Below are 13,117 nucleotides of genomic sequence, written 5' to 3' on the forward strand. Positions count from 1 at the left end.
TTGGTGATACTATTCTGTGCCGGAGTTGTTGGGACAAAGACTAAATCCTGGCAGAAATGCGGTGAGAGCCACTCTGACCCACAGGATAATATATCCTCAATATACCCGGAAATAAATCACAACATAATAAAAATAATAATCTTTAATTTGGATATTTGACATCGTTGAGACGTCCCAAATATATAAACACAGTGATACGTGTGGCAGAAATGTTTAGTGGATAATGGAAATGTTTTAAAAAAGGTATGTTTAACATAATTTGCCCTTGAGAGGAATTGTTTAACAAAACCTTTTAATTCTCTTTTTCTTTAAAATTAGGACACAAGTACAAAATTGATAGAAGTCAAATTGAAGGAGTACAGAAACCAGAGGTACCGAAACCTTTTTGTTGTTAAGTCACCTCTTTCATACATAGCACAGAGTGTTCAGCCAGTGCTGGATTAGACACTTGTTTGTTTCCTATCCAGTTCCTGGAATAAAGAGGTACTAATCTGTGTGTGTTGGTACTCGTTCACACGGCACCTGTGCTGAGGGAGTGTTGGGGCCTCCACCCAATCTGAGACGTCTGACTCATCATTATACCTCATTCCTCCCGATGTGTACTTTTCACAAAAAAAAGACTTAGTGAGAGATATGAGACAGTTTCTCTTACTGTGCTCTTTAATATATAAAGCCGTGTACTTATAATAAAGGCATAAATCACCACTGAAACCTGCTGACTGGTGCTCCTTAGACTGACTTTTGGGTTGTCTGTAATCTAGCTTTATTTACAATGGCTGACGTTGTCCTGACTTCAGGTCGGGGCCTGCTGTCGTCTGAAATTGGGAGCACCGTCACAAACTGTTCGTCTCGTGGCCACACTGGGACTAATGGGGAGAAATTCTACCTGGCTCTTCTTTTATTCTTATTTACCTCGCATTTATAGAGTGTCCAAAATTTGGCAACTTCTTAAATGCAACCTTAATGTTTAAGCTGATTTTCTTTTAAGAACTACAGATTTCTGCCAATAAAGAAACAGAACAGGCGAGATCACGAGCAGTCGTGTTTATTAAGATCAAATACAGAAGTCGCTGGGAGCGCTCAGCAGGTCAGGCAGCGTCTACGGAGAAAGGAAAGTGCGTCAATGTTTCGGGTCCACGACCCTTCGTAAGAACTCAGTTCTGCCAAAGAGTTGTGGCCCCGAGACATTGACTCACTTTCCTTTCTCCATAGAATCCGCCTGACCTGCTGAGCGTTCCCAGCCACTTCTTTTTTTGCTTCAGATTTCCAGTATTTTGCGGTTATGTTTATAAGGATGTTACGTTAACTGCTCCTCCTGCTGTCTGAAAGGAACACAGTGCTTATCCACCTTGTTCAGTGTGGCTATTAAAATGGGACTGAGGAAAAACGGAAATAACTAGAAAATAAAATATTATAGCGTTGGGAGCAAACGATGGGTTTACATCATTTTACGGCTTCACTAAATTATGAAACCTGCTGGCCGTGTGCCGAGCAGCTAACGTTACAGTCCTGCATTTAGTTTTACGATTGAGATAGGGTTTCTGGTTTGCCACACGGGCCAAACACTGGAAGTAGGTTTCAGTTGTTCTCAAATCGATTCTGGTTTAAAGCTGAGACCGCTGTGTGGATTGTGTTACAGCCCTGCAAATAACAAGTCAGACTCCTCTCCAAAAGGACCCCGCCATCATGTTATCCGAAGGCCACGATCACCCAGGCAAGATACCAACCTCAAAGGTAATTCCATTGCTCATGCCACGTGTTGTCACTCTCACCACGCCTGACAGTTTGAGAAACTTCCATCTGCCTCAATGATTCCCCGGCCCTTTCACCTCCGTTAAGAATTGAAGGTGGTTAGATTTGGTTACAGCAGTGGAGTGAGCGTGTGAGCTTTCATCAGCCGGCGACACTCTTTTCAGATGCTGGTTAAGCTGCTGCATCTTCAACACTTTCCTGTCTTTCACATCAGTAATCATGATGTGGTGTGGGAGATGATTCAGAATGTTGGGATTATCAGAGACCCAAGAGGTTCAGCATTCACGTGTGATTAGGTGGTAAAGAGAATGGATATAAATTGTGTTTCAGTCTCTTCAAATAATCTTATCAATGTAGGCTGTCTCAGTCTACCTGCAAGAGAGAAACCATGCAACAGAGGGCACCCTTGTTTCACAAAGTGACTTCAGTCTTTGCAAAAATCTATACTCTTAGGGAGGGACCACCTTCTTGGGACCTGGACAGCTGTCAGAGACCTGGACGCCGGTCACTGGCTTGGCCTCGCTGACCAATGGGACCAGCTGCGGGCAACACAGAGAATTATCTCACCAATCCGCCCCAGATTTTTCTGCAAAGAAACAAAATGACCGAATCGTTCCATTCTGAAACAAACCCTCTCAAGAGCTTATGGCGTTGAACTAAGATGGTTTAGTTGGGTGCACAGGGCGGGGAGTCAGAAAGGGGAGTCAGTCTACATCAAGTGTACCACAAGAACAACAACTTGCACTTATATAGCACTCTCCGCCCATAGTAGCGTCTCAGAGCACTTAGCAGTAGCTGAGCCTGACTCCAAGCCGGGGGAGTGGGGGAGGTGGCCGTAAGCACGGCGAACAGGAAAGCTTTTAGGCGGATTTTCGAATATTATGATTATTATTTATGTTTATAAAGCTACCTTCACGTAGGATAGCATCTCAGAGTGTATACAGTAGAATTTATATTTATATAGTGCCTTTCATGTAGGGAGGACGTCTCAAAATGCTTACAACTGCTTGCTGGACACTGAGCTAGGGGTGCAAGCCAAAGGAGGTGGGGATATTTAAACAAAGTTCCAACACCATACAGAATGGTAATAACAATAATAATCCTTGCATTTGATACAGCGCCTTATCACGTTTTCGAAATGTCTCAAAGCGCTTCACAGAATATACTGTAAAGTGAATTAACTATATTTTGTGGGCGAATCACGACAGCCAATTGCACACAGCAGTGTCCCACAAACAGTCGTGGATTAAGTGACCAAATTATTATTTTTTCGAAGGGTTTATTACCATCAGAAACTGATCTTGCAATCGACTAACAACCGGGTTCCTACTTACTGCTAGCTAAACGGGCGTGTGAGATAAAGAAACTTACCCAATGTTTTACCCTCCCAGAGAATCAAACCCAGGTCCTCTGGCTTGCGAGGCGAGTGCTCTAACCACTAAGCTACAGGACTCCATGTTTGATCTCTCAGAGTTTCTGATTGCTGTGAGCTCACACCACCTTCAGGAAGGCAATCAGAGTTAGAAGCACTAAGGTTGCCCACTTGTTCAGGATTCTGTCCCGATTGACGAGTTTCAATTGTGTTAATGGCTTTTGTAAGTTTGATGCCAGTCGACCGGAATAAAAAACAGAAAATCGAGGAAGTGGAATTGCACATCAGCTCGCTCAGTGTCAGAAAGAAGAACACAAGTGTGATCAGGGCTGAAGCAGCCAGGTCTAATGAAAGTTGACACCTCTTCAGATATTGAGTGACCTGCTGGCATTTTCAGTACTTTAGAGTTACCAGGTTGCTGTTTCTAGCTCTTCAGCCAACTGCCCTCAGTGCTAGTTCAGGTCAAGCTGCATAATTATCCTAACTAAAGACCAATCTGTCATAATAATACAACTTGCACTTACAGTGGAGTCCTGTAGCTCAGTGGTTAGAGCACTCGTCTTGCAAGCGAGACACCTGGGTTCAATTCCAGGCAGAGGGCGAAACCTTGGGCAAGTTTTCTTACTCCACACAGAGCCTAATAATAATCCCTCCAAAACAAAACAATAATTAATTGGTCATGTTCAATCCATGACTGTTTGTGGGACGCTGCTGTGCGCAATTGGCTGCCGCGTTTCGCCCACAAATATACGGTCAATTCACTTTACAGCATATTCTGGGAAGCACTTTGAGACTTCGAGAAGACGTGAAAAGCGCTATATCAAATGCAAGGATTATTATTATTATAGAGCACCCTCCACGCAAAGCAGAAAAAGGGGTGAAAAGGGGCAAGGCGGAGGGAGTGAGGGAGACTGAGGCAGAGGGATTGAGGGAGAGTGAGGTGGAGAGATTGAGGGAGAGTGAACAGGGATTGTGGGAGAGAGAGACCAGGAATAATAATAATCCTTGTCTTTGATAAAGCACCTTATCACGTCGCCAAAATATCTCAAAGCGCTTCACAGGATTTACTAGAAAGTGTAGTGACTGTGTATCCGAAGACACAGTTCCTGCATAGACTGTACGCTGCCGCATCTTCTGTACTTGTTTTAACCAACTTTCTGGGTTCTGAGAACAGCTTACATTATCGGGAGTCGATTTTGAGCATCAAGGCGCCTGACCGTGTGAAGGAGTTTCAGTAAAATATAATAATGGTTATTTGTCTGGTTGCTTTAGCCGTCTTATCGTTTAGACTCTGGCTCTGCCTAACACTGATGCTACAGATAGCGATCTTTCAGATAGGTATTCTTTATAGTGGTGAATGTAAAAAGAGTTCCCTGTGTGTGCAAACCCCACTCTCCCCCACGTTAAGCTCAGTAACACTCCTGCCCCATTCTTCAGTAATATGAATATTCACTCGTGAGGTTTTGATGATATTCATTCTTTCAAAGATCAGCCTTTTATCTCCAGGAACAAAGTAGTTGTGGCGTTGGGTTGATTGAGATATCAATTTAACACAAAATTCCACTGTGTGCAAATAGCAAAGGCAAACTAATTGTCTGCAGAGGGAATTTCCCAGGACTCGTGAAGCAGAGTTAGAGAAGACTGTGAAGCTTAGTCTATCTGATTAATTCCTAATCTTTTCATACTAATGACTGCTTTGTCAGAGTACATGGCAGAGCGACACGAAGAAAGACCAAGTTTCAAACCTATTTATGACATTTGTTCAAGACTTCAATTCATAGGAATATTTTTTCTTCCATTAAATGCGGTATTCTTCTATTATATGCTAATAATCCTGGCGCCTTTTACATCTTCAAAACATCTCAAAGATTCACTGAATTTTAAGGGGCAAACGTGGCAGCCGTTTTGTGCATCACAAGTGTCTGCGCACAGTCATGAAGTGAATGACCAAATTTTTAACTGGACAATTGTTGGCCAGGACACCAGGAGAAACCCCCTTCTCTATTTGATTAGTGCCACGCGGTCTTTCACATCCACCTGAAACAGACACAGACGTCTCATCAGAAGGGCAACACCTCCAGCAATGCCGCTCGCCCCCAGCATTGTATTTGAGTGTCAGTCTAGACTGTGAGTTCAAAGTCCTGACGTGGGACTTGAACTCACAACCCTCTGACTCAGAGGTGAAAGTGCGATCCGCTGAGTTAGGCTGATGCACTTATGAAAATGCTGACGACTGCTGGACATAAAACATAGTGACCAGTGTGGCTGTTTTGGGACATTCCTGTGGCTGCAATGTTTACCTACAAAATACACTTTACTCTAAATCCTGTGAGGAGTCAACTTGACCTGAAAGGTACTATAAAATGCAAGTATCATTAGATTTTGCTCTGCTCGGTTGGAGAATAACCTTTTGTCTGCCTGTATTTTGCACAGATGAAAGCAGCCCACCAAAGGACAAAACTTCCTGGTTGAATATAATAAAGAAGGCTAAGAAACCTGTTCTGGGAGCAGCATTTGGTGTTCGACTGGAGGACTGTCAGCATGGTGTTAATAACAAGGTAACTGCAATGTGCTAACAGGGTAATTACCGAAATCTTGCCTTCTCCTTGACTTTGGCTTCACCTCTTTATTTTGGTTGATGTAAAGAGCTTTTTGTGTTCTTTAAATAGCGTGAAGTGAGGGTTGTTTTGAGCAGAAGGCTTTGATGTGTTGCATTTTGATGTGTGTCTTTGTTCCTTTTTTCTTACAGTTTATTCCGTTAATAGTGGAGATTTGTTGTAAGTTGGTGGAGGAGAAGGGTCTGGAGTACACAGGGATTTATAGGGTGCCAGGGAACAATGCCATGGTCTCCAGTCTACAGGAGCAACTTAATAAGGGAACGACTGATCTAAATACCTCAGAAGAAGTAAGCCTTCAGTTCTGCTATTGACAATGTGACTCCTTTCATCGGCTATTTTCACAATATCTTCACTATCTATCCTCTAATGGCTTCTCTTCGCACTCCCACATGGTCACCTCTGGTGTGCCTTTGTGGGCATGGGGTCAGTTTCCGTCAGATGACGCACAACTCTGCCTTTTTACTTCTCTCCTTGATCCCAGCACATTGCTGTTCTGGCCCATTGCCTGTCAGACGTCAAGTCCTGAATGAGCTTTAATTGCCTTCAGCTTAGCATCAACAACAGAATACAAAAGTCAGGAAGTTATGATGGTTAGACCGCAGCTGGAGACTGTGTTCAGTTCTGGGTACCACCCAGGAGAGGTAGAGAAGCTGGGATTATTCTCCTTGGAGCAGAGAAGGTTAAGCGGAGACTTAATAGAAGTTTTATTTTCAAAATTATGGGGGGGATTTGATAGGGTGAAAAAGGAGAAACTGTTTGCACTGGTGGGTGGGTCGGTAACCCGAGGACACCGATTTAAAACAGTTGTTAAAAGAGACAGAGGGGAGGTGAGGAGAAGTGTTTTCATACAGCGAGTTTGGATCTGGATTGCATTGCCTGAAAGGCTGGGGGAAGCCGATTCGATAATTTTTAAGAGAGAAGTAGATAACTATTTGGGGAGGACAAGTTTGCAGGGCTATGGGGAGAGAGCGGGGGAGTGGGGTTGATCAGGGCTATGGGGAGAGCGCGGGGGAGTGGGGTTGATCAGGGCTATGGGGAGAGAGCGGGGGAGTGGGGTTGATTTGGAAGCTCTTTTCAAAGAGCCGGCACAGACACGATGGGCCGAATGGCCTCCTTCTGTGCTGTATAATTCTATGATTCTATAAACATTGAAGCCATCATGTTCAGCTCTCTCCAGCACCTTTTTGCCTCTGGCTCCGACTCCGCTCACCTCATGCACCGCTGCTCGGCCCTGCTAACTACGCCGGTGTGTAACCTTGGCCTTCTATGTAACTCCGGCTCGGCTTCAAACCCTGCACCTCATTCTTTTATCACGTTCTTCCATATTCGTCACATTACCTGCTTGTGGTGGTTTTTAATTCACAAAAAAATTGTTTACTGCATAGCCTGGTACTTGAGGGATTAGCTGGGACCCTCTCTGCCCCCACCCTCTGCCTCACCCCCTGCCTCCCATCGCACAGTCCCTCCACCTCGCCCCCTCTCTCCACTGCCCCCCCCTTCCATCAAGACCCACCTCAAGACCCTCCTACCCCTACCCTCTCTCCACCTGTCTTGATCCCAACTCCCAGCTCGGGTGCAGATCTCTGACTGTCCAGCGCCTTGCGACATCCTCCTGACGTGAAAGACCCTTTACCGATGTCATTTTTTGCAGTGGCTGTTGACCACCCCGTCAGGCTTTGGCCCACAGGGCTAAGGACATCTTTGTACTCGGGTCTGCCTGACTGCCATTTCCAGGAGGTCAAAAGTCAGAGGAAAAGAGATCCAAAGAATATTTTATTTCTTTTGGGCTGTTCCTTTATAGACAGGATGACCTGACCACAACTCAATTCATGGTGGTCCTGAATTCATGGCATAAAAAACAGAGTCCTTTTGAAGCTGCCCTCAGAGAGGCCATAAAGAACATCAAATTGACCCAACGTTTCAAGAAACTATCTTGAGGGCTTTTTTTTCATGCTTCTAAATTGTTCAACGAAAGACTGGTAAAGGGTATACCCTTTTTGTGTAGGTCAGGCTGTTATACTCGAGTGGTATCACAAACGTGGCTTTATCACACTGACTCCCCTTGTCTTTACAGAAGTGGCAGGATCTGAATGTGATAAGTAGTTTGCTTAAATTGTTCTTCCGAAAACTTCCCGAGCCTCTCTTCACAGATGGTGAGTAAAAACCTTTTCAGTGTGGCACTGAGAACAATAAGGCACTGTTACAATTCTTGGACACTTTAGAAGTCATTGCACTAAAAGTACAGCAATAGCCTTTTTATCTTGTGTTACATTTGTAAGCACTTCATTTGTCAGGTGGTAATAATTAATAAGAGGTTTATTATTGAATCATGAAATCTTCATTATATTTATGCCTCCAGCTAACTTTGTACGTGGGTGTTTCCTATGCTTTATAGATAAATATGGTGACTTTATTGAAGCCAATAGACTGGAGGATTCAGCAGAAAGACTTCAAACATTTAAGAAATTGGTGAGTTAAACTGGTGTATATTATGTCCTGTTAAACTCTTGACACAACGTTCTGCCATTGGTTGGTAACAGCAGATCAACAGGAGGGGTGAATAATAACAATTCACATTGATATGGGAAGGCAGTGGGGGTTAGAGTAGAAATTTCTGCTAATTTAGAGTAGCAAATCCTGAAATTGATATTGTACAGAAATACCTCGATATTAATGTTAGGCCTCATGATTACAGCTTCGTAACCTACCAGAACATTATTATGAAACCCTGAAGTTCCTCACAGGACACCTGAAGACTGTTGCGGATCACTCAGAAAAAAATAAGGTAATGTTCCCCTTTAGCTCCTTCAGTTGCTCTGGCACTGGCACGATGGGAAATTTTAGGATCCTACATGCACAATGTAAACTCGCCAGTTACATTTTGGTGATGTGTTAAACCATAATGGATCTTTCTCTCCCCAACCCAGGGTTGCTGAGGTCAATTGTAGATTTCCAAGCTAAGATCAGCTAACTCAGCCCAGACCAGGAATCAAAGCTGTAATTCCAGTCTGTGTAGCCCAGTGCTAAGATTGAGACCATGTAGACAATTGGAAAAGCTCCTGTGTATGCATTTTTATCCTTTAATAAAATATTAACAACAGTTCAACCCTTCTCTAGTTGCTGCATGTTTAGTTGTGCCCTGGATTCTTCTTGACAGAAATCTCAATTGCTTTACACTCAGATGGAACCTCGTAATTTAGCTTTGGTGTTTGGCCCCACTCTTGTCAGAACATCAGAAGACAACATGATTGACATGGTGACGCACATGCAAGATCGGTACAAGATAATCGAAACCTTAATCCAGCATGTAAGTTTAAAGCCGTCAATTTGTGATGTGTTTCCGTGGCCATCGTTGCATTGAGAGATATGGCAATGCTATTTCAAAGGCAGCCATTTGGGTATGTAGGTTTATTACCTCCATCATCGCACCTAAGAAAGAGTTGTCTTTTTATCTGGTGGAGTAGCGCTGAGGAAAGAGGAGAGAAGGAGAGATGACCATAGCTGTGTGTGGTGGAAGTGGTAGATTTTTAGGCAGACTTAAAGACATAGCGAGCGTGCGAGATAGAAGGCATTCCAGAGGTTAAGGGTGTAGCAGGGGAAGGCTCGATCACCAATGGTGGAATGTAGGGTTGGAGAAGGCCTGAGTTACCTGAGCCAGAGAGGGCTCGTGACTCGAGTTATGTTTTTTGTGGTCAGCCGAGTATCTGGCTTGGGGACCCCAGAATGTGCATTGGGGGTAACTGCTGGGGTTTAACCTGCTCAAACCACGTAGCTTGCCATTGAGAAATGATGATTCCTTATTATTATATATTGTTGATTTTTTTTTATGATTCCCTTGGTGATTAAGTGATAATACAACAGCACAGACAGATGTATGATCAATCTCATACATTATGCTGGGCATTTAGAAAAGAATTGGACAAACACATCAACAGAAGAGCATTGGAAAGTATAGGGAAAGAGATAGGGAATTGGCATAAGAATGGATGGCATCTTGGAAGAGCAAAAACGGCAAAATAGGCCGAGTGTATAAAACAAAACATAACAGTAGTTTACAAGTGTGACTCAGCCAAAAGTTCTTCTACATGTACTTATTTTATTCAAGATCCTCACCTGTAAATCCCTTCATGCCCTCGCCACATCTCTTACCCCTCTGTTCTGCTCGTTCCCTCAACTCACCTCCCTCCGCTCGTCCTCCTACCTGTCCCTGTAAAGTGCTCCAAGACACTACCCTATGTGAAGGGCACTGGCAAGTGAAAGTTGTAGTTGGATTTTATTGCCAACTGGCAAGCTTTCTCTTTCATCAAGTAACCTGTAGCAGTCGTTGTCCTGTGTGTCACTGCTGATTACTATGTTTTGTTTCAAACCAGTGTGTTTCCCTTTTTCAGTACGAGTGGTTTTTCAGTGAAGATCAGGACAAGGATGAAGAGGTAAGTTATGGTTTTGTGCTGGACAATACCAGATTATATCATTTTTATTCCTAACAGCCCATATACGGCACGGGGTGAATGGAGAAGAGAACTAGGGAGCATATTATAAGCTTAAAAAAAACTCAAGCTAAATTTGAGTTGTTGAAGCCTCATAATATTATTAATCACACATCCGCTGCTTATTGCCGTGAACTCAGTTAATACATTTAGGACAGAAACTGTCAGCTGATTGATTGATTGATTGTGTGTGTGTGTGTGTGTGAGCGAGAGAGAAAGAGAGAGAAACAAAATGAGATCGACTTAGCGCTAAGGCAGGAGAGCTGAAAGCTGTCTGAGGCAGGTAACGTACATGGACCCAAAAAGATTTACATGGTTGGTGTTCATGAACTGCGTGTTATGAAGATTGACTGTGTGTAGCATGGGTGGGCATTCCAATACCCCAACTGAAGCAATCCCAGATGTTATGTACCAATCGTAAAAATGGACCATTTCAATTCTTTCAGGTGTGTGACAAATTCCTCAGTGTTAAAAGAACCTTTTGATTAGTAACGCTCTTGCTGAATTTGCTGCACTGTATGGTGTAATTTCACCCTTTGCCGTACAGCACTAGACATTCAGCAAAGATTTAAAATCTACCGTTGTGTTATGCTGAAACCCGCTGTGTACAGCGAGCAGATCTCTGCAGTCGTCAAACATTTGCTTCTCAGTGTGATCCAGGAGGAATGTGTCTCTGTGTCACTCTGCAATTTCATCTCCTGTCACCTGCTTAGCATTGAGGGATGCCTGCCAGTGCGATGGAGGATTCTGCTCATCATTTGACTGCTCCCCCAGCTGAACGCAAACACAGAAAAGCAAAATAAGATATTAAAACAATGTAAAAGCAATTGCTTACATTTTGAGACAGAATCAGACTAATTATTTGTACATTTTGATGTTCCAGGCTCCAGTTGACCCTATAGGTAACACTGACTTACAGCCAGTCCCAAACATAGACCATCTGTTGTCAAACATTGGGAGAACAGGAGGAGCACCGGGAGATATCTCAGGTAACAGAACACATTCTGCACTGTGATATTCTGATTTTGTCTTACAGTAGAGTAGATAATAGCAGATTGTACCTGTACGTCTCTATAGTTCTGGAGTATACAGTATTTATTCCCGATTTTATAGTATCTAATCTGTTTCTAAATGTTGGTTTGGTTTGAAGATTACTTTTTTAGCTCATAACATCTCAATTGTACGCAAGCCTAAAGACTAAGATACAGTCGTTGTTGGGTTTGTTGAGCAAAATAATGCAATTCCTTGTAATCAGGTCTGCAGGGCATTTCCTGCAAGTAGCAGGAGATGGTTTCAGTGAAAAACATTCTCTCTCCATTTCAGCACCATAAACATCTCGGGAACCTCAGTCAGTTGATGTGGAACCAGAACCTTACCCAACCCGTCACCTTTTTCGCTGTATTAAAATAAATGCCCTGCATGTTCATTTGGTTCTGGGGGTAAGCGGTATCTCCCTGAGGTTGAACTTGATCCCCAAAAACATAGAATTGCGTAGTAACAGTACACCTTACAGCACAGAAATAGACCATTCCACACAGTTTGTTGAGTTAGCTCAGTTTCCAATCAAATGACTGTACAGGTTGTCCTGCATCGCCGTCAGAATGTCTGATGAGTAGCAGGTCTGTATAATTATCCTTTCAGTAGGTAGTGGATCGATGGCCATCACTCAATCTGAAAATCAGAGAGCAGCGAACAGCACTATTTCCACAATCCCAGCACAATAGTGATCATTTCTGTCCCCTGGTAACCACTCACAAGTTCAACTCAGAGTCACCCGTGTAACTGAGCTTTACATGGTTTGCTTGTGACAAAACACTAATGGAAAAGAAGAGTTATTCTGATTTGCTCGAAGAAATAAGCAGTTTGATTTGTGCGAGGCAGTCTCGTGATTGTGGTGTGAGGAGTGCAGGCTCCTCTAGTCACAGGCAAGCTGATTTGCGACATTGGTAATATGATTTGGAAATGTCAAATCCTGTGCGTAACCCGCTGATATTGTTTCCAATGCTGTGAAGCACACAGCACGTCAGTACTGGGACATCTTGACTAGAGTTCCAGCAGGTTACTGCAGGATCTGATATTTCCTCTTCATGGAATTATGCAAATTAAATCTCATTATAAAAATATAAACCCAGTTGCTGGCCCATCAAATTAGTGTGCTGTCCTGGGCTGAAAGATCCATTTCAAGTCCTAGCCATCCCTCAGACATGGAGCTGATCTTTCTCAGGTTGTCAGATACAACACTAAGGAACAGGCATTGCCAACAATTAGTTCTGACTTAAATCAGATTTCAGCCACTGTCAGCACCACCAGCTAACTACAGAGCAGCACCGGGGAAGATTCACTGACCTATCCACAGTTACTGAGCCATCCTTTCAATCTCATGGTCCTGGAGTATCATCTAATACTGGGGATGGGTGGGGCGGGGGGGAGCAGTGTCTTCCTGGAGTTGAACTGGCTCTGAGGAGGGACCACAGAGACCATCACGTCTGAGACTTGGAGGTTTAACGATGTCCTCAACCTGAAGCCCTAGTGCATTGGATGTTCCTGTGAAGTGTGTGTGTGTGCTTCAAACGGGTTGTTCAATACAGTTCTTATTGTATGAGGGGCTATACCTGGGAACTCAAAATAACAACAACAAATAATCCTTGCAATTGAAAAGGCAGAAAATAGAGAGAGAATATTCAAAGCTAAACATTTACAGTAACAATAATCCAGAGGCTACTTTATGAAGACCCGTGATCATAATCCCATCAACGATCTGATCTGATTAGAGAGATCTGACCACACACATGGTGCAGGGCAGTGATCATAAGAAAAGGATAGTGATAGGAAGAACAGATTTTATTCATGGTTTGTCCTAAAGGATTATGTTACAGTCTTTAATTTCT

At 43.3% G+C, this 13,117-nt stretch overlaps 1 protein-coding gene across 1 annotated transcript in view; it reads left to right on the forward strand.

Moving 5' to 3' along the window:
- LOC103185703 (rho GTPase-activating protein 23) overlaps positions 1–13,117 on the forward strand; it is a 98,450-nt gene that overhangs the window by 75,022 nt on the left and 10,311 nt on the right. The window contains exons 13-22 of the mRNA XM_007904340.2: positions 319–371; positions 1,640–1,734; positions 5,558–5,682; positions 5,874–6,029; positions 7,817–7,895; positions 8,138–8,211; positions 8,438–8,527; positions 8,924–9,049; positions 10,131–10,172; positions 11,113–11,218. Of these exons, the coding sequence (XP_007902531.2) occupies positions 319–371; positions 1,640–1,734; positions 5,558–5,682; positions 5,874–6,029; positions 7,817–7,895; positions 8,138–8,211; positions 8,438–8,527; positions 8,924–9,049; positions 10,131–10,172; positions 11,113–11,218 (946 nt within the window). The remainder of the gene's footprint in view (positions 1–318; positions 372–1,639; positions 1,735–5,557; positions 5,683–5,873; positions 6,030–7,816; positions 7,896–8,137; positions 8,212–8,437; positions 8,528–8,923; positions 9,050–10,130; positions 10,173–11,112; positions 11,219–13,117) is intronic.

This window comes from Callorhinchus milii, unplaced genomic scaffold (genome assembly GCF_018977255.1).
Source record: "Callorhinchus milii isolate IMCB2004 unplaced genomic scaffold, IMCB_Cmil_1.0 Scaffold23, whole genome shotgun sequence".
In the NCBI taxonomy this organism is placed as follows: Eukaryota; Metazoa; Chordata; class Chondrichthyes; order Chimaeriformes; family Callorhinchidae; genus Callorhinchus; species Callorhinchus milii.